At 39.9% G+C, this 24,434-nt stretch overlaps 1 protein-coding gene across 6 annotated transcripts; it reads left to right on the top strand.

Annotated features, from left to right (window-relative positions):
- The first annotated feature begins 19,727 nt into the window (after window positions 1–19,727).
- On the top strand, window positions 19,728–23,589 carry LOC143353556 (uncharacterized). 6 transcript variants are annotated; one of them, XM_076786982.1, is made up of 7 exons: window positions 19,728–20,498; window positions 21,088–21,235; window positions 21,309–21,500; window positions 22,250–22,329; window positions 22,574–22,643; window positions 22,715–22,951; window positions 23,235–23,589. In XM_076786982.1, the coding sequence occupies exons 1-3, from the start codon at window positions 19,857–19,859 to the stop codon at window positions 21,497–21,499; spliced, it is 981 nt and encodes a 326-aa protein (XP_076643097.1). In that variant the 5' UTR covers window positions 19,728–19,856; the 3' UTR covers window position 21,500; window positions 22,250–22,329; window positions 22,574–22,643; window positions 22,715–22,951; window positions 23,235–23,589. The 6 variants fall into 6 exon arrangements, with proteins under 6 accessions (XP_076643097.1, XP_076643087.1, XP_076643107.1 ...); XM_076786972.1 differs by lacking the exon at window positions 22,250–22,329; XM_076786992.1 differs by lacking the exon at window positions 22,250–22,329 and having other exon boundaries at window positions 22,574–22,622.
- Window positions 23,590–24,434: the final 845 nt, after the last annotated feature.

A 24,434-nucleotide genomic window follows, 5' to 3' on the forward strand; every position in this document is an offset into this window, starting at 1 on the left:
ACCGATCCACTGGTATTACTTTTGAAAAGGTAAGACAAAAATGATTGAATTTCAAATTTTCACATAGAATTTTTATATAAACCTTCCTATTCTTTTATAACAATATTAATTAGCTAAAGACAATATATTGGCATCTTGAATTCCTTTACGTTTAGGCTCCACAGAGCAGCTACTCAAGTGCTTAAATTGCACCAAGTCGTTTTTGTCATAACTGCATAAAATCTGCAATGTAGAGATGACGCACTAAGTGGTCGGGGAAGAGTGGGGATGGGTCGTGCCAATTTAACTGTAACAGATTTAGCAAATTTAATTGAACACTACGGTAACCCTTCCGTTACCGTTGGCGCTTTGAAATTTTGCTTCTGATTCGGGATCCGGCACGTTCCGTGGTTTCGGAGGCCAGCGATCGAGAGCCGGCCCGTAATTATAGAACTCGTATGATATGACGCCGACGTCGCCGCAGCCATCGCGAGCATACGTCCAACGAGCGACGCCGGAGATTAGGCGAGCCGCTCGCGGAAGCGGAACTGCGACGACCAAACCACGACAGTAGTATTTTTGCGTGGTCTGGATTATTTCGGCTGTCGAAATAGCCGTGATTCATGGACCCAGCGACCTTTGTCGCGACCCTGTTCGAGCTAGCTTAACCGGTAACCAGATCCACCCGCAGATGATTTATTCGATCGTTCCAGTGACGTTAATTAAGAGACCTCGGTGCGGCTCAGGTCTGTCGGCGAACTGAAATGTGCGGTTTTTGTGGGTACTTGGAATGATCTAAGGATGTTGCGGATGCTCTATCGAGCGTGTCTTTTAGAAAAGATGTTGGAAATGAGGTGATACTATCTATCCCGTTGCCTTTTCTTACAATAATTTTATTTGTGCAATTAAATTCTCCATTTGAAAGCACACAAACTAAAATGCATTGCTGAACTGTACCCTTTAGTTAACGAAATATTGAAAATATTGCATGTTTTAACTCTCGAAGAGGACTGTTATTACTAGAGTGTGGACTTTTGTGAAAAATAAAAATTGCCCCGAAAGATTTGCATGAATTGCCAAAATTAGGAACCAACTGTAACAATTTCAATAGATTGGAAATAACACATTGACTTTTGTTAAATTATTATTAATCCTCTATTGCTTTAAAATTCATCTATTGGTCACCTAGTTTTGATAAAATTATACCTGTCTAGTTATTACCCCTTGTGGACGACGGGCGCTAAAAAAATTCGTGCAGAATATTTTTCTAATACATACCTGTCACATAAGTTTCAACCAAATCAGTTTGTACAACTTGAACGTGTTCCCATATAAGTAAAATGGTCCACAACGCTGAGTTGTTCATATGATTTTCTATAATTTATTTGCTTCATTTAAATGAAAATACTATCCACCTAGCCGCCCACGTCACCTAACAGGTTTGCTACCTTAGACGACCTTACTCGTTTAACTCATTTTGGCATCGCATGCAGCTTGGTCTTTTAGTACGAGTTCCGTTATTTGCAGGCAATAACGTTCCATTTTAATTTCATGAGTAACGAATGTGTTAATAGTACGCGTGCGTTATTGAATGGGAATCGTCTGGCGTGTCTGTTCATGGTCTGCCAATTCTACTTATTGTACGTACTTACTAACGCACACGAAGCTGATGAATTTTCGTATGAAAAATGAATGAATATATAAATATAGAAATTATAAATGCTTCCTAAAAGGCTTTTAGAATAGCATCAAATAACAATTAGAAGTAGAAATAAATTATCTTATTCGTTCTCATTTATTTTCAAAGTGTTGGTCGTTGAGAATACAGGATTGAAATGCATAAAAATTTGATTGTATTAGGAGTTACTTATTGATTTTATTCAAACTCTGTACATATTAAATCTTACCACATACTAATAACATATACCTACTTGCACACAATGAATCTTTTCTCTTAGTTGACACATTGAATTAATATTTTTCTCATAATCTTTTAAAACAGCTTTAATGACAATATTTTGTGAAAAAAACATTGGTACACCTAGTACAGTTTCAATGGAGCTTACTGAAAATTTTAATTGAGAGTTCCGAAGAATAGATAATGTAATATGTGAGACAAGATTCTGAAGTATATTGAACATTGATGAGATTGTAATGTCTTTACATTTCATGTGGAATATCCATTTCTGCTAAAGAGTATGGTACTTTTGCTGCAGGGTATGGCTAAAGTTCCGAAAATCGGTCAAATCTTGATGACAAATTTTGCATTAAAAACATGTTTCCCAAAAGGGCTTTTGGCGACTCGAAAAAATTTTGTTATCGTACTAATACCATTTCCTACCTTATTGAACACTCACCACAGCGAATTCTGCCCTTTAAAATTCATCGGTAAGGTAGAAAATTATACTAATATGATACAACATTTTTTTTCGAGTCGCCAAAAGTTCTGTTGGGAAACATGTTTTAATGCAAGATGAGGCTATGTGCATAATTTTTGTTCAATCCGATTTGACCGATTTTCAGAACTACAGCCCAGGGTATTTTTAATTTTTTTTTTTGTTACTATTTTAAACAGCCTAAAATCTGAAAATATTCTGTAGCAAATCAGGCTCCATTCAGCTGCGACAGAGTTGCTAATCTCCATTACTAAAAAGAATTTAATGAAACGGTTTCGAAGGTATGTACATATATCTTCAAAAATATTGAAGAAAGTGTACTAATTAATAAGATAAGTGTAGCTACTAATTTTGTATAAATGAAGAACTTTCAAATTCCACCACATCTAATCACGTTCCCTTGGAATTTCTTAAGTGCGCTATTCACTCAGAAAATATTTGACACCGTTCATTGATCTCTACAATCTATACGCACCGGCTTAAATCATCTTGCATCTATTGTCGCCCCGAAATAAAATGTCCGCTCGAATAATAGTAGTGGTGGCATAGCTATGAGCAGCCATGCGGAATGGTAGCAAGAACAACTTCCACGTTTTCACGTTTCGAACGATCCTGGCCAATAGATCGAATTGTAAAGCGTTGCTATTGTATGCGTTGCAATGTCCCGTTCCCTATCGCGTCCTTTTGCAATCTTGCTGGCGGATAGATCTAAAGGACGCTGATCATTTTAATTGAGAAACTGTATCCCGGATTGGCTTAAAGCTCACCGACCGACTATAGTGATTAGCAGGAGTCGAAACTCTTCACAATATCAACGGATCAATCTAGATTGCTTCGAAACTAGTTTCAGCAAAACCACTTAATTGCTTTCAACGCGATACCGGTCGCTTTTTGTTCGAGTGGCTGGAGAAATGCACTCTTTCTGCAGAGTCAAATAAGATTCAGGATGCAACTAAGTGCTCTTTGATTGCATTGCAAAACAGAGAAGAGAAACTGACTTTACAAACAGTGGAACAAAATGGTTCATAAAGTGTATAGTATTTTCCTGAATCAAGATGGGAAGGAATAGTTGAAGGGTGTTTGTATTTTCTAAAAATTTCTGACTGCGTTAACTTGAAATTTTGTACACACGTATTCGCGCAAATTTTTGCAAAGTTCTAGAGAAATAAGGGAAAAGATGATGTTTAGATTTTTGAATTTTGTAATTTCATAATATTGCCCTAAAAACGCAACTTTACGCTAGAATATCGCCTTAGCTTTCAAAAGATGTAACACTTGTATAAGAATTACAGCATCAAGGATCGAAACTGTTGTGAAGAATCGCGTTTTAAAGAGAATGTTGAGCCATGTTTGGACATGTTTGAATGAGTCATCGAGCAGGAGTCGCGAAGCCAAATAATCTTGTTCGAGGCCGTGGCGAGTTGGAGACAAGTCCGAGTACAGTGTCCAGCTGTGAACACAGCCGCGTTGTGTATTCGAAAATCACGTACTTTAGTACTCATTGCCTTCGCTGTCGGGAACATGCGAGGCGTTGTCCGCGTGATGGCCGATCGCAGGGAAAAGGCTGTCGTTCGCGCCTAGTAAAATGGACACGATCGGCACGGAACGAAGGCTAGGCCTCCTTTAAACTGCTTGAATATCGTTATCGACTTCTAACGGTCCCTTTTGCAGCTGCTTTCGAGCCTCGCCGTCGTCGTCGGGACAGAGAATCGGACGCACACGTGTACAGAACCGAACAAACAGTACGTATTCGTTCTTTGCATATATGGACGCTGCTTGTGAAAACCATAGGCAACCAAGAAGTGATAAGATCTCTATAAAGAAAGCGTTCGAACGGTTGCGTCATGGTGCACGATGAAGCGGTTGCTAATAATCGATACCAGCACCAAAGCTTTGAGAGGAGCTTTTACTGCGACCCCGAGCTAAAACTGTTTGAACCGCAGTTAAGAAGCTCGATCTCGGGTTTATGGAAATTTTAATCTGTTCGCAGGTAATTCGAACCGTTTGGTCGAGTCAGTAACGCTAAATACGATTTTTAGATCCGTTAAGGTATGCTGTATGTGTAAAGTGATGGATGTACTTCGTATCACGAGATAGTGTGAGATATTCTGTGTTAAATAGCTGAACGTTTTTATCTTTCGTGTATTAATGATTTACACACTAATTGGGTTTTAAGATGTTTTCCGTATATATATATATATATATATATATATATATATATTATAATTATAGACTAGTTTTTCAAGTTACACGAACAAACTTCAATTAACCTTCAAATAATCATAAATTGTTTTCAGGTATGTTAGTAATTTAATATAACCGACAAGTGGAGTGTGCAATGAAAAGGTACATGCTTTCATTTTTACCTGAACGTACACCTAAGTCTCCTCTTACACGACTAATTTTTACGTTTTATTTAGTTTCACACTATTTTTAACACTTTCATCGTCAAATGTACAATATGGTGACCACTCAAAACATGAAATTCATTACAAGATTAATCAAAATGGTAAATGGTAAACGAGTACTGAATTATTGCAAAGCTTGTGACCCCGATTTTTAAAACACAGTGAAACCTTTTTTTAAAGGAAAACTACGCAGTTTTTACAAAAAATGGAATCCATCAGCCTGTGAAATGTTTAGAAACAATTGTACAAAATGGTGGTGACTGTATAAAATTTTAAGATTAATCAAACTATTATTTTAAAATGCGATTGTTTGTGTTTTATTTTCAAATCGGGCGCGAACTTTTGCAATCATCTAACAAAATAGTTGAATATCAGTTAAAGGTTCGTTTAAAACTATTTCAACATTATCTAGTACTCGTTGGAAGCGATTTCACAGTTGTTCGGAGTGCACTCTGGACAATTCTCATTAAACCATGAATTATTAATGAGAATTATGAAATGTGCTTGACGTGTAGGATCCACAGGTGCCTCGAGGAGGTTGAACCTTTCAGGTTCAAGACGAGAAGAAGGACCTACACGTCGCCAAACGAGTTTGAAGCTGGCCGGTTCAGATGCATAAATAAATATTAACCGGAGTGACCAACAGGGATGCGTAGATATATCGATACACCTCAATGTCAATGCTCCTCTGCCTGGCCCGGTTACATTTATTAGGGTCATTAACATCCGATAGACGTGAAAGATTATCGGGGCTCTTCGTATGGCCTGCCATTCGATTAATGGATGCCTCTTTGACAGGAGTTCGTATCTTCATCAATCCCTATTTACTGTACCATTCAAAGGTTTAAGTCCGAAACTGACTAACGACCGGTGAAATTCACCTGCATCATTTGCATCTTTTAAATTTGAATCACTATCATCAGAACCATAAAAATTCAATTGCAGAATCTAATTGGGACATTCAACAAATAGCAAATAGAATGATTAGTAGACCTGGGGATTTCATGCGTTTATAACGAAAATTAGTAGGGGCCATTTAAAGCAGAGGACACACTAACACTACATTTACGGAGTAGTAAAACCGACTATTTTATATTACATTATAAAATTAAGAAGAATGGATGCATTCAGACTTTTACAGATTTTTATCATAATATATGTTCAAAGGGATTACTGTATTGAACAAATTTCTCATAAACGCATCGTAAAACTGTCGATAAACATGAATTAAAAATTTTAGAAAAATCTTTTCATTCATAAAATCGACTAAATTCGACGGTAAAACCCAAATAGCATAAAAGGATCCAAGTATCAATGATATATTCCATTTCGTCCGTTGATCTGTGGTTTAATCAACGGCGCAGCGAAATAAGCAAACATGTAAATTATCGACCGATTGCACGGGATGCCGCGGAATTGGAAACGTCGGCCAGTGAACGACACGGCCATAACAGTTGCCGGGCCGTGCTCCGTCGTTGTTTGTAGCCTCCTAATTAAGTTCCGCTCGGTCGAAGCGTTATTAGTGCAGGCCCGCGCAATGCATCGTTCCTAAGAGGGTCGTCGATGGTGCGCTCGGACGAAGGCGGTCGCCATTAAAGTCGACGCGTTGCGCCGTGGAAAATATCACGCGACGTCGCATAAATATCGCGAACGTAAGAGCCAATAATAAAATCGTAAAAGTGGCTCAAAGTTCAAAAGGGAATGCCGGGCCTGGTCGCGTCCGGTTGAACGGAGTCTCGCTATTTAAGCCCGGTTCACTTGCCCCGCTCTCTCGGTAATGGCGTAGCGCGGCAAGCTTTTGCAAGCGACTCGTTAAGCGCCCGCTTTCCGTCGCGTACGTATATCTGTACACCTGCGTGCGCGAGTAAGGATGTTCAAGAATGTTCCCCGCGTATTTATATACACGGTGGTTGCTATTTTATTTTCCCATTTCCCCGGGAAACCGATACAACGCCGAGACGCGACTCGCTCGCCGTTTCTTCAGGCCCGGTGAACGGTCAAGGGAAAGAAATTACAAGCGACGGTGGATCACGCCCGATAATTTACTGTCGACGAAATTGCAATAAGAACGATACTATGTTCAATAAAAAAATTGCATGTAATTTGATCGTAAAAGTTATGGATGGTTAGGAGATGGTGACTGGATGACGGATTTTTGTGCAAAATAAAGATTGTTTGATAATTCTGATTATTTTGATAAACTGAGGCTAACGAAAAATGTACCAGGAGGTAAAAAGCAGTTTTTATTTCTCTTTACTGCGGCGCACCAAAAAATCTGGAAAAATTCATGCACCGTACCCATGACGATAGGTTGATACTGTAAAAATATAAATGATGTCGATTTTAATGCAAAATCTACATTTTTCCAGTTTTTCGAGCTTTCTGATTTTCTCAACCAGAATTTTCGACTTAAAAATCCGAAACAAATTTTGGTATTATGTATCTTTGTGTTTGACATCTATTCGATTTTTTTTTTAGAATTTTTGCATATGATTAAATAGCGAAAATAGGCCAAGAACTGATTCTTCAATTTTACATTCATAATGACAGACTGTGCATCTTTATGCAAAACAAAAATTGTCCAAGTCTATTGTACGAAATATAAGTTGAATGAAAATATATTTTCCGTCTTAATAATTTGAATAAGTGCGGAATAAAGTAACAACATTATTCTATTCTCGAATATCTTTACAATTTTCCATTCGCTCAATCCACTTTAACATAAACGAATAAAATCCGCAGTCTAATAATTGTAGTGTATGTGAAGTTCCAGTACAACTTCGTCAACTTACCCTCAAAGGGTAAAGACGGGTGTTACATGTCTGATGCATTTTTTAGTGAATAATAGTTCCTTAAAAATCTGAAAAATTCATGTAGTAGCTCGAAACATCCTAATTTGAGATTATCGCAATGATTTCGACAAATAATTGAATTATGCGTGAATTGAAATTGAAAAATGCGTGAATTTTAGTAAATCCGTTCGAAATCGTGCGGACACGAATGACCTCCTCTTTACAGTTTGTTGGTTAATATTTTCTTATAGACTGTTCTTATAGAAATATTGTCTACCGTATAGGGATTTTGTTGTATCGGATCACCCTGTAGAAAGACGCGCGCGAGCTCATGGCGAACACGTGAAGAAGGTGGCGAACACATCGAAAGGGGGAACGATCCGTGTACACACGTGGCCTCTCGCTCCAATTCGCCGTTAATTGGGCGACATTTTCGCCGTGCGGCTTTTTACGCTCCTGGACTATCTCAACGAGCTTATATCCCGAGGAGCAGGCATAAATTACGGCGATTACCGCGGCCACTGAGCTACTCCTCCTGAGAAGCAGTCGATTCGGCTCGCTAATTATCGGCTCCGTATAAATTTCCATCGTTCTCTGGCATGGCCGTGGCCGTCCCGACGCTTCTTCCAACGGATGCCGCCGATAGAGAAATAAATGCCCGCGTTATGGCCACCGCCGTTAATACGCCCCTGGTGAGCAGCTTCACGCTTGCAGTCGCGTAGAAACACGACCCCGGGACTTTTGCGCGCCACGCCGCCTTGATACAGACCCTTCCTGTCCCGATGGGCATTAATATCAATCGGGATTATGAATTTTTGTTTTTCGCTCACAGCAAAGACCCTTTCGCTTTTGCAACGGCGGAACAGGCCGTCCCATAAAATCGAACAGCCGCGTAACAAGGATGCCGGGAAGCGTCGGCATAATTATCCCCCGGCCACTGTTCTGCACAATTTCATTTCGCGAACGAACGAATGTTGATCTTTAACGACGGGTAGGTTTTTGCCCGAGTAATGTAAACAGTTAAAAAGTTTAGGAGAGATAGTTGGATCTCGCGCCAACCAATTAACCGAGCTCCCGGTCGCTAAGGGGAGAATTCTGGTTACCGGGATGTTTAACTGTCTTTGATTTCATCGAACGCGGAGTTTTTTCCTAATGGGAGGGTTTAGCGATCGTGGAAGCCTTTTTAATGGAAGCCGACTCGTTCGAAAAATTTCGTCTGCTTGGAAATAGGGCACTCGAAAATGTAAAAATTTATGAAAAGACTCCGAAAAAGTGTTTATCAAGACATGATTTTATAGGCTTTTAGGAATCGTGAACACGAAAAGAGGATTTAGTTTGAATAAATTTTAGTTTGAATATTCCACGTGAAAAATTTAAAGCAAAGATAAGTGATCAAAGAAAGGATTGCAATTTAGTAGTAACAATGCAGTTAATGGGGGTTGGATCCACAGGGATTGAATAAAATAATGAATATATTGGTTACAAACTCGTATAACTCGGTAACTCGTAACACCTTAAACTTTAGAAGGTCGGCAAATGGCATAGTACAAGTGAGTAGATTTATTCCAAGAATTCTCATACAAATTTGTTGTAACTATAGTATTAGGTTGTTGCAAATGAAATTGCCGTTTTCGAATCTTTAACATAAACTTTTATTTTACAAACTTTATTCATGTACTTTATTACTTCCATTAATCGAAATAATTTCCATCGACATCGATGCACTTCTTCCGTCGTGATACAAGTGCCTCAATGTCTTTCTGGTAGAAATCTAATAAACATGAAGCAATAAATTCATCAAATGCAGTATTTACAGCACATTCTTCTTTGAATATTTTTCCATTCAAAAACTCATCTAGGTGTTTGACAAAATGGTAATCAGTAGGTGACAGGTCAGGCGAATAAGGACGGTGAGGGAGAACTTCACACTTCAACTCTGCTAATATTTTTATCGTGAAGCAATAATACCACGTCTATTAACCAATGCTGGCTGTTGAAAACGCAGTTTTTCGCACATTATATCAATTTCCTGACAGTATTTATCAGCATTTATGATTTCACCTTTTTTTAAAAATGAGAAATGTACAACACCCTTTGCTGTCCACTATGCAGACATCAATGTGTTACGTGGATGAAGCTTTGGTTTCGACATACGTTTTGGAGTTTTATCTACGTCTAGCCACTGTGCAGAACGTCATCGATTGTCGTAGAGAATCCGTTTTTCGTCACAGGTAATTATACTGTTTAATATGCTTTCATTATTCTGGCGAAAAAGTAATGAAGAACTGATCTCCAGACGGCACATCTTGTTTCTTTCAGTGAGTTTATGCGGGACCCATTTATCTAACTTTTTTACTTTTTTCTAACGCCTTCAGATGTCGGGAGACAGTTGAATAGTGTATATTGGTACTCTCCGCGAGAACTATCTCTTTTAAACCTGAATCTTTAATAGCTGCTAGCTTATGATCACGAGGCTCATTTTCCAGATTTGTATCACCGGAACGTAACTTTTCAAACCAACGCCTTATGGTCCGATCACTTGCTATACTGTCACCAAATGCAGCATTTATGTTTCCCGCTGTTTCCGACGCGGTATGTTCAAGTTTGAACTCCTACAAGTAAATTATACGAATTTCCTTTTTTTCCATGGTGAACGAAAATCGATTTTGAATCACGTACACTTAGTGTTCCTTCTCGAGAATTTCTCAAGAAATTTTATAATTGATTATTTCTCATTTCTCGAGAAATTTCAGTATTTCTCGAGAAATTTAAATCTAGGAAAATTCTTATGAATCTCATTTATTTTATAACATATAAATTCTTAAATTCTCTTAAATTCTTATTTAAAACTTTAAAAAAACTGGATATTGAATTGAGTAATGAGTTTCTTGTTGTTATTAAAGAAGAAATATCTAAAAGAAGAGACAAGATTGTTGTATCCCTTATAAAATATCTGCATAATCCAGAATCTCTGCAAAAAGATTCAGAAGATACATTTTTTTATTTAACATCCAAGGCAAATATGTATAAAATGGCAAAACAAATTATAAGCAGACTTTTTGGAAAATATGACAAAGAGTCTTATGAAAATAGTAAAAAACTTTCAGATTCTCAGAATGAGGAACTATCACTGGAAAAACAGTTAGAATTAGAAATTGCAGATAGCCTTCAAGAATTTAGTGGCAGAAGAAAATAAATTCCGGACTCTAACAAAGGAATTCCAAATTTTTGAGTCCACTGAAAAAAAGACACCCAATCTTCAGCAACTTTTGGATGTTCTGTATACGATAAAGCCAACATCCACACAAAATGGAAGAAATTTGTCTACGGCTACAGATTTTGTTACAAAAAAAAAAGAAGTAGATTGTCTGATTCTACATTAGACGCATTATGCTTCTTAAGAAGTCATTTCAAAACAAAAGCGTAACGTTTCACTTTATAAAAGTTTGGTAAAAGTTTCCCAATATATAATAATTCCCAATTTATGTCTCGAGAATTCTCGAGAATTCTCGAGAAATATAATCTTATTTCTCATTTCTCGAGAAATGAAAAATGTTGAGAAATCAGGAACACTACGAACACTGTACAATATTAATAAACTTATACACGCGAATTCATGTACGAGATATGTACATTTCATGTCGTACAACTTCAACTCCATTTGTCGTGGAAAAACTACAGAGACGGGAAGTTTCAAAAAAATGGAAAATTTTCCAACTTTCTGGTATTATCCAAAACCTATAAATGGCTTCCGTTTAAAAAGTCTACAAAACCTTTGCCAAGCAGTTGCAAAATCTCCCAACAGCCATCGGCCCTTCAACCACATTATCAAGATTAAGCCACCGCTATGAATTAATGGGGATCCTGGTGGTACCCGCGAAAAAGGGTGTTCCTGTCTGTTCCCGTAGGCAACGCGGCGCGAACAAGAGGAACAGGAAGAGTGGCGGACGGCAACAGGACAGATTCGTTCGTCGCAAAAACGACGTTGCGAAGCATAAAACGATTTCTCGCCAATCGTCGTGCCGGGCATAGCTGGGGCGCGCGCCTCGCCGGGCATTAGAAATTCCAGCCGCAGTGTATCCGCTGGTTTCACTGAAAGCCTGATAGATTTTCTGTCGATCTCTGTTAGGCGCACTGTCAGCCGTTACGCCGGCGTTCACGCAAAAACGTCCTGGACATACCCGCGGAGGCAGAATCGAGGCAGAAACTACGGGGATCCCGCGTAACGGCGTCGTTTTTTCCCCCGGTGTACGGTGGTGCTCTCGCGGCATATATATCTCGGCCAGCCACATAAATTTATCGCGAGGCTGATCAGCGCTAATAAGACCGCAGCAGGCACGCGCTCTGCTCGCTCGCTGGCCAGGAGGAACCCGTGAGCGCCGTTCAACCAGTTTCCCTGATATAAACAGCATTTTTCATCGCTCTTAAAGCGATTCCTCTCGTTCCGGAGTGAGGTTTCGTGCCACTGAGGACGAGAGCCGCAACGACCGCTAGGGGGCACAGGGACCAGGTTCGACGGAGCACGGTAGCCCTTTCGGATCAGCCGACAACAAACTCGCTGTTCGTGTCGTTCATTCAAATTGCTCGGTCGTACCTGGGCGACCAATCGAACTCGGCGAGAACCGACGGGGCGAACGTCACTGTACGTGAACGGTACGTGCGAACGTTGAGCATTCCTTGTAACACCATCCTTCAACCCGGGCTGCCCGTCTTGACGCCCTTCCGCGGGCAGCAAGCCCCGAGCAGGCGAGAACAGAGCCGCAATTTGCGTAATTGCGATGCTTACCCCCCTTGCCCCGCAAACTCTCTCGAACATTTCGTCCGAGCGAGATGCGACTCGCTTAGGCTAGCTGTCCATTTGAGTGTTTCGCTCGATAGCACTCTCGAATTCTACAGTGTACCTCCGATCGTGTAAGGGGGTGATTTTAGAGAGAGATGTACGATAATGTCTCGACATATGTGAGAGAGACGTACACGACATTTGTGAACAATTTGTTCCCATTAACGGTTCAAGAGCGCAGAATACGTTAGGTAATCGGCCAGACAATACTAACTTTATGACAAACCTTCTCTGCTTTCAATTATTCCTACGTCAAACTTTTACCGACATATTCGTGACATTTTTCTGACCAAAATGATACCAAGCACGATATCATGTGGATCATATTTACCTGTTCACTTCACGATACAGAGGAATCTCGCTTATCCGAACCGATGATATTTGAATTCTTCACTACCCAAATGCATGTGTTTCACGTGTAAACAATCTAGAGAGATCCGAATACGACACTGTATGTAGGTAACAACTTTATTATAAGATCACTCACGCTCTACGTGACTAGTTCGGATAATTGAGGTTCTACGATATCGCGGATTAAACAAGTACATATATATGATCCACACTGTGTCATGTCTGGTATCAGTTTAATCAGAAAAGTGTCACAAATATTTCGGTAAAAGTTTTACAAAGAAATACAGTGTTTACCCTATATATGTCCCAAATGCCTAGCCGATAAGAGTCCCATAACTATCCCTCTAGACTAGGCCTCTAGAGGTTAGCTGTCCTTTTCCGCGTTCGGCATGGATCAAAGAATAGTATTTCCTGGCCGATATATGTCCCTGGCTAAACCCGTGTTTTGGACATATATCGAGTAAACATCGTAATTCGAAACAAAGAGGCTGCATCATGTACCGTTTCACCGATACGGTCTTCAGTTTACTCGCTATTCTTCTCTTACAAGATACTATACTAGACATGACGGTCCAAAAGTCAAATCGCTAACAAGAAACATCGCGTAGAGCAACTCTCGATGGTTTCAACAAATGGATACCCAGCTTAACATCCCTCGCGGCCCTCATAATCGGTTTCGATGGAGATTTCGGAGTTATGCGACCCCGAAGAGCTAGCCAGCCTCGGCTCGTGCTACGTCAATTAGCCGTATTCGCGCCTTTGATGGTTCATGCCTATCTTGCCCGGTGATTTCCGATCTGTCTCGATTGTAAATCCCCCGGTTAGCTCGGTCCGCGGCGCGTTTCTTTTTCTCTGCAGGCACAACACACACCCGTGCATCTTGCAATCTGCATAATGGCACTCCGATTTTCAAGTCGATTTCGCTTTCTATGCCCGGCACCGACACAGCCTGCCGCTTGCGTAAATCACTTGTTCCGCGGGAACGAACGGTCTCCCGCGAGTGTTGATTCTATTCGCCGGGCGATTCAACTATGTTGTACCACTCGACTGGCAAATGTAAATTACAAGCGTAACGAGCTGCGGGCTGCCGATGTACACTTGTTGGAAATCGTAACGCGCGCCCGGATCACTTGGGAAAAGATGGAAAAACGAGACAACGGGGCCCGGCTCCCGGCTGCCAGAGCTCTAATGAACCAACGCGCGCGGCGGAAATATTTTCTGCTACCGTTTTCGATGTGTGGCTATTGCCTTATTTTTCTTTTCTTTTTTTTTTTTTTTTTTTGTTTCTTCTTCGAGCGAATGGAAAGTAATGGCGATACTATCGTCCTTATGTGGGACCGGCAGGGTTTATCGCGATGACGGGGAATTCTCTTTTTACGAGCCATTGACTGGGCCTAGCCGCACTCAAAAAGAACAATTGGGCAGGAAATGTTGTCGATGCGTAGAAAGCAAGTAGGTCTCATTAAAAATTGTTTCAATTAGAATGTTCTCAGGCAGAGAATTAACGACTGATTACGAGTTTATTTAGATAACAAGGTTGTAAAGTAGGCGCAGAGTTAAGATTTCACTGGTGGGAGATAAAATTAACAGACTGTCTGTCATGTCTTATTCATGAGAAAGTCCGTGCCATTAAAGTGTGGCGTGGGTTACAGGAGGCGAAGTAAAGAATTTTTCAAGTTAACATGTAGAAAGACGAGTGATATATGAAAATTCTATTTATTGCACTTTTAAAGTCTACTTGTAAGACGATTCCTATAAATTCTGTAGACTGCACGATGAATCTCTCTTAAAAACGTGAATTTTCATATTCTAGTTATCTTTAACTATAAAAATATTTAAATTAACTCGCATGCGTTCCTTTTTACAGTTTGTTAAATTGTTTACTTGCATTTACAGTAGTAGACCTGCATGCAAATTATTATTCACGAACGATGTAAATAATTTTGTTCTCATCTTGTCTTATCTTCCTGGAAATTTTCATTTTCTAAAAAGGAAATAGTTTAATTGTTTATCTCTCTATGATATTAATTGTGTATCATTGTGTCAATTTTTGAAGAGACTCATCAAGTTTGGGAAAATAGAGACAGATGAGGGTTAAGCTGTTGTGCGACAGGTTTTGATAAAAATTGAGTAAACAACACGATACAGAATTGAATATACTAAAAATGTAGTACCTGTGTTAAAATTAATATTTTCCACGTGATACGTATAGCATTTCAATATTCCTCACTGTTCAGCAATCCATCTTTACACCTGGATTGCACTGGTCACATAAAGGCAGGCGTTCGTCACTAAATGATACCTTAACTCTCAGATAGAGCAACCTAAGTCTATTTTCCAATCCAATTTTATATTCCGAAATTCTTTCACTTGTAAGTTTTCTATTTTTATTACAATTTTATTTCACGAGCTATAATCTTGTCACTATTGTACTATTTATTCTTAACCCTAACTTCACTAACTATTTACTGACTTTACCCAATCAACAAATGGTGTTTAGCGTGACTCGTTATAATTTTGAATTCGTCAACAACCCTGCTTCAGTTTAGTGTTGTCCTCTTTACCGAAGATCACGAGATAATTCGTCGCGTTCGCCATTACCCTCCAGACTCTCTTCATTTTTTTTTTCTCAATTTACATTATAATCCTTCCAGTTTATCGTACATTAACTACTATAGTATTTACTCGATATATGTCCACAACACGGGTCTATCCAGTGAATTCTCGATATATGTCAACAACACGGGTCTTGCCACCATCGTGTATCATCCAGGAGGCATACCCGAGCCGTGTTATGTTTACACTCCTCGGCGTCCAAGGCCTCTCGAGCTTCGTGGCTCCTCACGGGTTATATCCCGCGGTAGTAGAGATAATTCCGCGACATTTATCATCCAGACCTTGGCGACATATATAGAGAAATCACTGTATATTAGTCTAGATACTATTCTTTGATACACTGCCGAAGGTAGAAAAGGACAGTGAAGCTTTTTGGCTCCTCACGGTGTATACCCCGCGGTAGTGGGGATAGTTCTGGGACTTTTATCGGCTAAATATTTGGGACATATATCGAGTGAAGACTGTATGTTCACATTAACTCTGTCAGTAGTGTAAATTCGCAAAAATCTGTACTCTAACAAGAGTGTCAACGCAAACGCAGAAAGGCTTAAACTGTACGCCACCTCCTCCGAGCAACCGTTCCAACCAGCATCGAATGCAAACGAATTACTGTATCGAAACCGGGCAGGGGTATAACGCCGCCCACGAGCGAATCGGTCGAAATGACTGATAAACCATACGGTTTCCGGCGTTAATGGCGTAATGACCGGCATAACGTTGTATATCTAACCATTCCGCAATAGTGCGTGGCGCTCGTCGGTGATCAGGCAGTGGCGAGCCGCACGCGGAGAATCAATCAAAATTACCGAGCCGTCGTGACACGGGGCTTCCTCGGACACGCCTTTCATATTTCCCTTGCTGGCCGATTATTGAAAATCATTTCTCGGAACGGTCACGAGCATCGGGGGCCGGCCCTTTGTATATCGCGTGCGTGAACGTGCACGGCCGGGCCTGGCCGGTTGCACACGCGAGCAGAAAAGGAGGCGACTGCAGGCGTGCCCCTCGTATCGTGTGCAGCTCGCCGAGCGCATCCGTGTGTCGGTGCACTCGGGATGCGAGATCAGCAAATCTAAGATCGTGCAACTGGTGTCCAGTGGCGTGTCCGCGGCATACGTTGCCGATGTTCGCCACCGAGGGAAAGACGGAGAGAAAGAGAGTGATAGAGAGAAAGATGAACGGCGAAGGGGGATGCAGGGTGAACGAGAGAGACGAGAGCGTTGGAGGCGAACGAAGAGTGAAGGATGAAGGGGACCGACGGCGAAGGAGCAGGAGGGGTCGAAGGAGAAGGAAAGAGGTGGAATGCGCGGTTCTCGAAGGAGGAGCTGTCGGCGGTGAAAAATCACGCACCCCGCCACCACTGCCATGGCCAGCATCTGCTCTACATACCCTGGCTCTCAACCTCCACTCATCTTTCGCGCAAAACTTACCAATAATCATACCGCTGCACCTGCGTGTCGTCTACCCGTGGTGTACGCCAACCTCGTTGTTTCTTTTTTCTTTTTCTTTTTTTTCAACATTTTCCCGACGACTAATGTCATTACGGTTCGTTTAGAGAACTGGTTTCTCAATCGAGGATTCCCTTGGACAGAACTGGTACTCGGATTAAATTAACGCACGCACGACGCAATATTCGCGAAACGTATTTCCAGGAGGATCTGATGTACCAGTGGAACGAAACGAACGGGTCTAACGGGGGATTAAGCATACCAAGTGATGGATTAATAATCGGGCCTAATTAAGCATACGAGCTTATCGTTTGCTGGCCAGCCAGTAGCCTTTCTATCTTATTAGCAACACCGGTTGCTAAGGTGGCTAAGGCAGATGAATGATGATCATTGCGAGACGTCGTGATTTGTCAGGGACCCTTTTTTCCCGGGTTTCCATTCCTCGGGATGATCCGGGACGAGAGGGGTGGGGGAGGAGGGGGATGAGAAATCACGCGGTTCGATTTTGTAAGAGAACGAATTCATCAATGAGAACCTCGAAGAATCGGCGTGCGGTGTAGCAGAGCAAGATATACGTGCGCTGGCTGGGCTACCGGTCGGTCGGGTCGGGTCGCTGTTCTCCTGCGCTTCATCTCTCTCTTTTGGTCTGTTTTTCTGTGCCTCCTTTCGCCCTCCTCTTTTCACCTTCCCTCGAAGTGCCCCGCTCGCTCACCCTTTCCACCTTCCTCTAGCTCTCTTTCTCTCTGAGGTCGCTACTCACTTCGGAGAGTTGTTGTTCGACTGTTTTATTACTTTTATAAATGCCGCCGCCGATGCTGCCACCACCACCGCCACCGCCACCGCCGCCGCTGCTGTCTCTCCGCGGCGGGCATTTCCTTTGTTGGGACACCACGACCCATTGTTGCTCGCCAGAAAGATGCGAATTTTAATTCGATATTGTCTAATATTATTTATGTATGCACACGCTAGAGAACCTGCCCATTTCAAAGCGTTCCCTTGCGCACCCAGCCGCCGATACGGCTTCCTTCCTTTCGACGGGAAACCGGAGAGCTATCCGCACACACGATGAATCGACTCTTGCGCCGCTTTCAAGTTTCGCCTGCGCAGCCGACGGGCGCAGACTCTGCTTTTGATGTTTGGATTTTGTCTCTAACTTAGAAATAGGCCTGGTAACGTGGCCACCCAGTTTTATATTTCTTTGTAAAATTATACATTTGAACTTTTGCTTAAAATGTAGGTAAACCAATGAGATTATATGTGACGAAAGGCGGAAGTAAATGAAACATTATTTCACTGCATTTAGTGTATATCTTGAAAATATGTTATTTTTGGGCCTCTTACAAAAGCGAGGGTAAGTTATCCAACTTATGCTGCTTTCGTAGCAGAAACAATACTAGAGTGTTTCCCTACATATAAATCCAGCAGACACAACATATTATACTATTCTCCGCTAAATGTCTTTGCTGCAATATAAAAAATTACAATGGGGCCATATTACCAGCTTTTCCTCTATGATTACAGCTGACTTTAGAAATACAGAAGAGGTGGCTTAAAGTGTACCCCTCAACCCTCGGACTCCTGCGAGTTCTAAGCCTATGCCGGAGTCATTTCTGACCCACGCCGATATATCACTACAGTTCTCTTTCGATATAAGGCGACGGCTCTGGACCGATCTTCGTCGTATTTCGGATAAAGACGAAGAAGAGGGGATAGTGAGTTCCTTATTTCGAAATAAAAAGCGTCAGCTTATATCGGAATAAAATTGTACATATTGAAGGTCGCTCGAGCTTATCCCGACTGCTACGGGTCACGAATGACCCCGGCATAGCATACGGAGGGTTAAGAGGCCGAAAGATATTGCGTCGTCCGGAAGTGTAACATGAGACAAGATTCAATATATCGATAAAATTATACTAATTTGAGCACAACATTTGTACCAACATATGCGTGACACTTGTCTGATTAAAATGAAACCAAACACGACATAATTGGGAGCATATTTGCCCGTTCAATAATGATGATATCCGAGTATAGAATACGGATTTCACATTAACAATCTAAGTCGTCCCTTGTACAACACGATTCATTAGGTAAAGAAAAGGTTGTTAAACGGCTAAGGAGGGTAAAAAGGATGCAAGAAGTATTTGTCTGACCACATATTGTCTACTGTTACAGATTATCTTTGTGATATGAAAGTACATGTAATGACATATGAAGACCAGGGCCATCAAGATTGAAATAAAAAATATTATTATATATCGTATACAACACGATTCATTGTCCAAATGAAACAGTAAAAATTTAATCTATCACAAAGATTACCTGACCACTCAAGTTACACTCATTAGTTCGGATAATCAAGGTTCTAATGTATCGTGGATTAAACAAATAAATACGATTCTAAGTATGTCATGTCTGGAGTAATTTTAATCAGAAGAATGTCGCGAATATGTCAGTAACAGTTTCATTTAAAAATTGTTGGAATCAAAAATTTTATCATTGGATGAGTATACTGTCTACGGTAGACGCTAGCGGTAACAGATCAAGGGATAGCGTCTATACCTGATATAAGTGATATTTCAGTACCAAACATTTCCCATGAGATACGCCCATTTAAGTCAGTCAACCTTTAAAAATGATTGACTGATCATCACTGTGCTTAGAAACATAGTTTTCTGTGGCAGACGGTCCCTTCAGAGCAGTCTAACGCTGCACAAAAAAGCTATCGATATCTCATCGACGCGAAAAGTGATAGTTCGTCCGTAGAAGTCGACTTTCGTAGTAAGCCCGATTTAAACGACACCTAATTACCGCCAAGCCCAGAATCCACGACAAAAGAGGTACTGGCGAGGCTTGCGCGTACGTAGCTCTGCCTCCACCTGGAAATCAATATCAGTCGACGTCCAGGTTCACTTGGAACTGCAGTCACAACAGAATGCGCAACAGTTGCGTCTGAACGAAAGACAGGGAACGATACATTGTGCTTGACTATCATTCTACGGACTGTCGGTAGTGAGAAGAGCTCTCCGATGACGGGTGAGGTGAGGCCCAGGTCGATCGAGCAACTGTCAGTGCCCGAGGAACCTGTGATGCACGTGGAAACTGCGGGACGTTCCGCCAAGACATCGGACATCCACATCTGGCTGGGCATCAACATTAGCATTGTTGTGATGCTAATGATCTTCGGCGTGCTACTGTTCTTGCCTCTGCGATTGTTGTTGCACACGACTTACTATAGCCGGAGCGAAACTATTGGCAACAACGATACAACGGAGGCGACGTGCAACGCGACGATCTTCGAGGCGGAAGCGATCCCGATAGATCATCGGAGGCTAAGACGATGTCCGCGATTGGAGTACAAGGAGCGTTTGTCGTCGGTTTTCCGGTGCGACTACGACCGGAATTGCACGTACACGCGATGCAAGGAGAACGAGGACTCGACGGGAAACGATGGAGTGGACACAGACGGGACGATCGGGAATAAAAGCGAGGGATCGAAGGTCTCGAAGGAGACCGACGACAAGAACTTGACAGAATGCACAAAGGATAGTGGCAAAGATCGTCGAATGAAATCCGTTACGGTGGCCGGGCATATTCTCGTGATGATGCTTCTGATTTCAGCGATAGCTGCTCTAGTCGAAGTATTGCGAATACGTTTCGCTAGAGACAAGGTATTACAGCGGCGACCGCACTAGTTTCTTACCTTAATTTTGATCCAGAAATTTTAATAATATGATTTTTTACGAATTTCTAATATCCTTGGTTTTGCAAATCCAATCAGTGTAGATTCGCATAAAGACAGAGATTCAAAAAACGTGAAACGTTCGTATATGATAGATGCGAGAGAGAGAGAGAGAGTAGGCGCTTTCGAGTACGTTTTAGAATCTAGTAATTTCGGAATGAAACGAAAGTGAAAATAGATATTACAATATATAGAAAGTACTATACCATAGATCACACAGAGTATATATATACATATATATACAATATGAAAATCTACTGTTGTTTGTATAGTATGTTGTGTATAGGTATATAGAGTATACGTACATAAGTATATCTTGTTCGATTAGAAACGTTATATTTTTGTAAGAAACGATGTAACGAGGCTTTACACTGATTGATTTCACGCCCGCCAAAAAAGTAATGACAAAAAAAAAACAAAAAAAAAACAGTAAACAAAACAAAATATTTCATTCTGTGTCTGCAAAACCAAACAACACGAGTATACGTACATGTGCATATTTTTAAAAACCGCCTAAGGAATCGTCTAAGGCAGGTATTGCCAGTTCAAGATATGCTTCCACGATCGAAATCCCCATGAAGAGACGCTTTATTCCGAGGCAACCAATGAACAGTCAGAGGTCTTTTGAAATGCAAGGCACGCATCGATCCGCTTTACGCTTATTAGGTAGCATATAATTAGATCGGCTTGGCCAGACTATAAAAGTAACATGCGTAAATGGCTGAATCAAATCCCGTAGGTGCAAAACCGCCGCCGCTTATCCGCCGATCCTCATTCCCATCGCAACCGGCTAAGCAAACCGTTGCTGGCTCGGTTAGTGGCACTCCGAATAATCGGATGTCACGACGACAGTCGGCAGAGGCCGAGGAAGAAATCGGAACTCTTATTACTGCTCTCCACCATCGCACACGTCTAATTCGGCGACATTAAGGTAACGTTCTTTTTCCGGTCCACACTTTTCCAGGATCCATAGAAATAAAAAACTGACAAAGAAAAAAGTGCCAGTTCTGGTTGAAATGGAACTGATAAAATATTAATTTTTCTATTACAGGAACAGATGTTTTGTTCGTCGATTTTAAAAGAGTCGTTGATCTATTTAACAAATATTAAATTATATTCAATGGATAGTACTATAACAATAATACCAACAAATTGTCGACATTTTGCCGATTAAAATGAGACCAAACACGATATAATTCGGATCATATTTACTTGTTTAATTCACGATTCTTTAGAACCTCGCTTATCCGAACCGATGATATCCAAGGCGGTCCATATACAACACGACCATTGTATGTACAAATGACACAATAAGGATTTCATCTAGTACTGTAGCTAGGTAACTGTTCTATTATCCGAACATTTCAATTCCACAGATTAGTTCGGATAATCGAGGTACTGCTATATCACGGATCCAACAAGTATATATATAATCCAATTTGTGTCGTCTTTGGTATCATTTTAACCAGAAAAATGTGTTGGTAAACGTTTCATAAGAAAATAATTGGACACAAATGTTTTGTCATGAAATGTGTATTACCTCACGAATGCGTTGCTGTCGAGATTATGTTCACTAGCCATTCTTAATTTTTTAAAGATAATTGTTCATTTCGAACCCTGGCCTTAACACACTCTCTACCGGCGATTACGAACTAACTCTTTCATTAAATTACTTTACAGTTTTATTTATCTTCACCACGCATTATTTCAACAATCAGCTGGAAATCGAGGTCGTAGGAATAATCGCAGTTTTATTTCTGGTATATACTTTAACAGCATAGAATAAACTATATGAAACCATATAAAACATAAAACACACGTTTCCGAATTTCAACGATTATTTGAAACAATATTATTCAAACTTGAATTCGAGCTCATTATTTCAAATTTGCAATACTTTCATTCAAATTATTATTTAAAATAATATTTCAAACAATTACTTTTTAATCATTCATGAAACGTACTATGTAAAAATAATAATTGAACACTTTATATCGGTTTCAGTTAAACCAATCTACTGAGTTATTTGAAACTTCGCGTTAACACTAACAGGGTACGCATCCTAGACTGAAGGGTAGGTTAACAAAATATGGTATATACAATGTACCTCAAAATAGTAATACTATTTCTTTATTCGCATATCAGGTCACTCGCATCGCACAACGCTCATGTCCACGATTTTCTAAACAATTCTTACTACTTGGGAAACCCACCATCCAAAAGGACTTCCATAAGACACGTTAATTCTTCCAGTTCGTATTCTGCAACTCCGACAATTTACCAGAAACTTTACACTGTCAGCGAAACTCCTATGATGCTAAACTACGCAACAGCATTGCTTACACCTCTCCGTAGTTCTACACATTTATAATTATCTATAAGGTAATTTTAATATATTTCTTGAATTAAATCCTCCCGAATTTATCAAATGATTCACTAGAAACAGATATCGATTTTGAACATTTGAAGTCAAAAGGCGAAGATGCACTTCAAATTGTTTCATTTATTTCACTCGTGATGTATAAAAGAATTTAAAGACAATTTTAAATAATATTAAAATTAAGTATATGAATTAATACTAAATGGTCAAAAAGGGACGATATAGCGATTGGTGTTATATACAACATAAAAATATTGTTACAAGTTACTGTTCGTCTGTTTTTAGGTGATGCGGTCAACGAAAGACGTTCATGCGAATAAAAAGACCGTCAAATCTGCTTGGGACCGGAAATGGAAGGAAGCTAACGTCCTTGCTTGTTCGTATCTTTTTACGTACAAAATCGTAAAACAACGCACCGGCTACGTGAAAGTATTAAAACAAAAGATGAATGTATTTTCGGAAAAATTATAAATTATTTTCACGATATTTTCTAAAAACAAATAAATGTATACGTGTTCCTCTCTCCGACACTTCTGCAATTTTCATCGTTTCTCACGCGATACGCAAACTGTTAAATATAACTTGTGAAATTTATACATATGTACATATATTGGTGTTCAATAAATGAATTTTATTATTCTCTATTAGCGCAAAAGTTATCCTAACGCTTCAAGAAACATAGACGTCAAAGTATAAAAATATCCAGACAAAGTTCGTGCGATTTTATTATCAACGATAAACATAGAACGAATGTTTTGTGTTGATTAGCAAATCGGATGTTAAAAATTGGTACCAACTATGTAAAATTTTTTATAATAATTCGTAAATCTAATACTCAAAATTGGCATTCATTTTGTAAAATTTTCTCATTCTGTACCTTATAAAAAAACGAACATATTAACTTTTATATTAATGTGTTCTTTATATATACATGACTAATTCTTCTATATATAGCTAGTTTTATCGTTGCATTTACCTTTATCGTTAATGGAAATATTTATTATACATTATGTCTATTTCGATTTATTTTTAGTAACCAAAGTCATGTGAAGGTTACAATATTAGAGGTTGTTGGATTGATGTTTACCTTGTCTCTGATAATGATAATGATAACGTTAACAACATCCAAGATCATAAAATCTTGAAAAACAAGACTTTGAGACAAATTTTCTTACTACAATATTTTCTCGTTCAAACCTAATTATGCTATCCTCTGATACTTTTTCCTATCATCAATAATAATTGAATTATTTATCGATTAAGTTAGGTAGAACGCTTTGTATAGAAAGCAGCCCTATTTTAAAGACCTAAAAATGTAAAACTCCATAAAATACATTAAATATTTAAAAATTACATATAGTTAACCTCTCGCCAGTCCAATAAAATTACGAAATCCACTTAAAAGAAGTGTACAATTTATATATGTTCTAAAATACTTTGAAACATGATAGAAGAGCGTATAGAAACACGTTTTACAAGTACCTT

This window comes from Halictus rubicundus, chromosome 1 (genome assembly GCF_050948215.1).
Source record: "Halictus rubicundus isolate RS-2024b chromosome 1, iyHalRubi1_principal, whole genome shotgun sequence".
Lineage (NCBI taxonomy): Eukaryota > Metazoa > Arthropoda > Insecta > Hymenoptera > Halictidae > Halictus > Halictus rubicundus.